The sequence below is a fragment of the Prenolepis imparis genome, unplaced genomic scaffold (assembly GCF_030444845.1).
Source record: "Prenolepis imparis isolate NDT839.2.m4 unplaced genomic scaffold, iyPreImpa1.0 SCAF_9, whole genome shotgun sequence".
Classification (NCBI taxonomy): Eukaryota; Metazoa; Arthropoda; class Insecta; order Hymenoptera; family Formicidae; genus Prenolepis; species Prenolepis imparis.
In genome coordinates this window covers 16,593,913-16,598,975 of record NW_028141167.1, presented here as the reverse complement: position 1 = coordinate 16,598,975, position 5,063 = coordinate 16,593,913, and the positions used below count along the sequence as shown (strand labels likewise).

General features: G+C 46.7%; 1 protein-coding gene across 1 annotated transcript; it reads left to right on the top strand.

The window, feature by feature from the left end:
• The first annotated feature begins 3,735 nt into the window (after window positions 1-3,735).
• LOC145940199 (uncharacterized) lies at window positions 3,736-4,595 on the top strand. Its single transcript, XM_083045110.1, has 2 exons — window positions 3,736-4,083; window positions 4,143-4,595. The coding sequence occupies exons 1-2, from the start codon at window positions 3,736-3,738 to the stop codon at window positions 4,593-4,595; spliced, it is 801 nt and encodes a 266-aa protein (XP_082901236.1).
• The last annotated feature ends 468 nt before the right edge of the window (window positions 4,596-5,063 follow it).

Here is a 5,063-nt window from a genome sequence, read left to right as displayed (position 1 = left end):
GTTTCCTGCCAGGTATTCCAGGAGTTATGAGATGCTCGATCTCAGCAAGCCTCTCCGCAGCACGTCTGCGGGGATGAAGTTGGCAGAGCAGACCGAGAAGATGGAGCAACTGAGGGAGGCTCCAATCCCGACATCTCGGCCGTGGGTATGCAACAAGTGCTCGCGGTTAGTAAGGCTGCCCTTATGTCCAGAAATTTAAAAGGCACAGTGCAGAAACAACTGAAGGAGGCGGCCAGTTCTCTTGGGGCTGCTGTCACTACGCTGACCGTCAGGGCGCAGTCCGCGAATCGAGGCAATGAAGAAGGGGAAGCGGAAACTCTCTGCAGGAAAATTAAGGCCTTGCAGGCTGAGAATGCCAGGCTATTTAAAGAGGCGGCCCAAGCCAGGGCAAAATTGAAAGCAGGGGCCACTAAGGACTGCGGCTGCACAAGCTGAGGTAATGAAACCCCAGCCAGAGAGGAAGGCGCCGGCAGGAATGAGCCACGGCCTCCGGGGGGACCGATCCCCATGGAGGTCGAATTCCCGAACGCTCAGGCCCAACCGCTCCCACAGCGGCCCCCAATCAAAGGGGTCCAAAAGGTCCTGGGGAAAGAATACCCCCGGGGCGTTGAGAAGGCCGAGGACGAGGATGCCTACGACGAGATGTCAGTAGGCATCCAGAACCTCCTACAAATTAGGGAGGAGTTCGTTCAAGGGCTGAGGGCCGGGAACGGAACTCCTCCCTCATAGGCTGGGCAGACCGGGGCGGACAACACCCCGAAAACCCCGAAAGGGGTAAAAGAGAGGAAGCCCGCTGCCGGACATCAGGGAAAGAACGGGGGAGACACCAAGCGTGTCGCTTCACCCAGGGCGGCGAAAGTCGCCATAGGGCAGGGTCCAAAAGGATCAAGCCCGGACGTTAACGCCGCGCAGGGCAGAAGCGTGAAGTCCTTCCAGTGGGGCGGGGGGGTCAGCAAGGGGAAGTCCCAAGCAACCCCCCTCCCTCCAGGAAGGACAACACGAGTGCCCCCCGAAATCCCAGACCTGTGGGATCAGGTGTCAACACCGGCTCCCTATTCCCGCCGCAAGCCAACACCCAGGATGAAACCTGGGTGACGGTGGTGAGGAAGAAGGGAAAGAAGAAGGAGACAGCAAAAGGGAAGCCCGAACAACAGGCACCCACAAAGGCCCTCCCACAGGCGGGAAAGAAAGCCGCCAAAGTCTCCCCCTGTTACGACCGTCGACTCCACTTGACGTCCACCGCCGCTCGTCACGCAAAATTTTCTTTTCTTCTTCCCGAACCACTGGCAACGCGCACGATTGTCTTATCACTTAGATATAATAATTTCATTCACCCAACGCGCACCTGCAGCACACGGAATTAATTATCTTAGACAATTATCAAACGTAAACACAACGCTGCACTTAAACAGATTTAAAGAGACAGCCAGTAGCGCCCTGTCACTGCACGTATATCAGCGCCGCCGCAATAATGCACAGCTGTACGATTCTCTCCTGAGATCTCGAAACTCTCTCTCTCGCGCGGGAAATCCAAAACCGCTTAAGGAACATTTACGTTCCACGTTTCCTTTTTAACAATATTTAATTGTAAATATATATATATATATATATATATATATTAAGAGAATCAATCATGTTATGTTAAATTAAGATAATTCTAAGAATTATATTATCTTTAATACTAACACTAGCATTAAGTCAATTGCGGGATTGAAACGTTAAAATAAAACTTGATAAGTATTAAATTAATTAAATACTAAAGTATAAATATATATAATGAAAATATGTAATAAGCATATATTATTTTAACAAACAGTCTTGCAATAGTAATATTATTATTAAATACAGATATAAGTATTATAAGCATCAAAAGGACTATATAATTATATATACACATATGTAATTATTAATTCTATATTATATTTTGCCGAATACACTCGCGTACATACATACTCATATAAAAAGGCACGCATACGCATATATGTATACACATATATATATATATATACATATATTCCCTATTAAATTCTGTAATAATAATTACATATATACATATATATATCTTTTCGCAACTATATGAAAACAAGGGCACATAAAATAACAACACCAAAACACAGGAACATTTGAAATCAACGTATTCTTTATTTACTCAATATAAAAACACTTATTGTTTGACAAATACAAATATTAAAAGAACATACATTATAAAAACAGCGATAATAACATCACGACTAAAATAGATATACAAATGTTGCTGTGCAAATATAATACAACGGTTATTATATTCAAACTCTCTCGCGAGACCCTATCATTCGGAGACACGTGGAATTATTGTAACCGCCTGTTTCCGTAATCTGGGGGTAGCCCAGAGGTATATATACGCCGCTCGCAAGGGATAGTTCGTTAATTATTCTTCATCATTATAGCCAATATATCACTATAGTTATCATACTAGTCAAATTATAAGAATTGTAATTCAGTCATTCAGTCATTATAAGATACAGATAGATCAGAATAAATCGGTGTATAAAATAAATATTCATTATTCTTAACTACCTATAAATTTATTCTACAAGTAACTTGCTGGAAACCTACAATCTATAGTAAGTATCAATCAAACTTATTATTATAATTATTCTCGAGCGCTACCTAACCATATCTTAACTAATTACATTATAAATTAATTCATTATAATTAATTAACGCAACGCTTTAACTATCAAATAACCAAAATATCGCGACGGTACTATCAATTGTTTCATTCAAAAATAATATATATTTAACTCGACACAGAGTTTCACTATCTCTCTCTCTTCTCTTCATTGGCACAGGTTTTCGAATCTGTAAAATAACAACAAGCTCAGACTGCTATATAAGAAAAATAATTATTACTTAAGGAATTTTTATACTTATCTAATTATAGTTCTGCCTTCTATGAAAAACTCATTCGTTTACCGCGCGCCTCTCACAGGGCGTCGCACCGCTCCTATCCATTAGAGCGCCTCCGACAGGGCGAGCGATCCTTAACAATTCCTCCAGCTCTATACAATTCTCGGGGAGCGCCTCTACAAGGGTGAACCTCTGCCAATAGCCTCAAGGTCACGCCTCTCTCAGGGCGATAACCGCTTCCTTCTCTACCTGTAAATTAATAAAAGACAGAATTAGTTCATCTTATTGAAAATAAATTCATTATTAATAAATAAAATCAATTGACATATGTAAATTCAAGCAGTCTAAGTGATAAGATAACTGGGGAAATAATTAATGTAAACGCGCAACACTCAAGAAACTCCAAAATAAACATACATATATATATATATATATTATTGAATATCGAGTTAACATTATTTATTATCTCAAGCAATAATATAGTACTTAAGATTCACTACTTACATTTCCTTCCTTACGCACACATACGTAAGCATACATGTTTATGTCGTCCTACGACGTCGCGTTCTCTTCATAAGTCTTGACCACGCGTGTTCTACCGCTCGGCCCGCGCGCCAGGCTTTCTATTGCGTACCTTCATAGGTCACGCCAGAACGCGTCAAAATCTCCCTCCAGGACGTAACATCCCTCCAGCTGGGACCCTGCCAGGTACGAGGGAGCGCTGGATGAGTTGACGGATTACATCCGCGGGAGGCTCCCTCGTCCAGTGATCCTGGCCGGGGACTTCAACGCGAAGTCGACGCGTTGGGGCTCCTGTGCCACGGACCAGCGAGGCAGGGTCCTAGAGATGTGGGCTGCGGCACTCGACCTATATCTTTTTAACACAGGATCGAGAAGCACCTGTGTTCGGCCGCAGGGGGAATCAATCGTGGACCTAACGTGGTCCACACCCTCTGGGGCTGACAAAATAAGAGACTGGCGGGTGTCGGACCAAGAAATCTTGTCCGACCACCTCTACATCGAATTTGATGTAGAGGTAACCCGCCAGCCGGTGCTCAGCCGCGGCAATGGGGGGGATAACTCCCGCCCCAAGAGATGGGCCCTAAAAAAGTTGGACCCAGACAGACTGATGGCGGCTGTCTCCTCAGTCACCTGCCCTGGCATCCAGGTGCCGGAGGAAGATGTGCCAGGACAGGTGAGCTGGCTCCGGGGAGTAGTGGCGGACGCGTGTGATTTCGCCATGCCCCGGGCCAGACCGTTTTCGCGCCGTGCGGCGTACTGGTGGACGGAGGAGATAGTGGAATTCCGCAGGACCTCCGTCCACGCAAGGCGCCGCCTCATGAGAGAAAGGAGGAGGCGCGGAAACGAAGAGGAGACGGCAGATGCGCTGGAGGGATACAGAGAAGCCAGGAATCCCTCAGCGCGGCCATCAGAAGGTCCAAGGCCAAAGAGTGGGGCGAGCAGTTGCTCGCCCTTAACGCAGACCTCTGGGGGCGCCCATACAGGCTTGTTATGAACAAGCTAAAATCATGGGCGCCCCCTGCTACGGAAGCCATGGATCTCCAGCTCCTGGAGGAAACAATAGATAAGTTGTTTCCCGCGACCCTCCAATCCTGGAGGAGCCCATCGGATGGGACCAGGAGCTGGAGATCACGCAGCGTGAGATGGCCAGGGAGCGTTCAAAAGATTAAGGGCCAGGGGAAATAAAGCCCCTGGTCCTGACGGAATACCCGGCCTGATCTGGGGGTTGGTCGAGGCACCACTGTCTGGGTTCATGAGGCAGCTGTTTAACATCTGCCTAAAAGAGGGGAAGTTTCCCGAAGAATGGGGATTAGCACAGCTAGTGCTGATCCCCAAGGGAGGAAGACCGGAGGGCTCTCCTCCTGCGTACAGGCCAATATGCCTACTAGACGAGGCGGGCAAACTATTTGAAAGGATTATAGTGGATCGCCTCGTCGGGCATCTGTCCCGGGACGGAATGGACCTCCATGAGGAACAATATGGATTTCGCGAGGGAAGATCCACCATCGACGCAATACGTCGGGTGAGGTCCCTCGCGGAATCACATTTAGAAAAGGGCAGGGTGGTCGTCGCTATATCGTTAGATATTATTAACGCGTTTAACACCCTGCCCTGGGATAAGATCGGGGACGCGATGGTTCATCACCGCGTCCC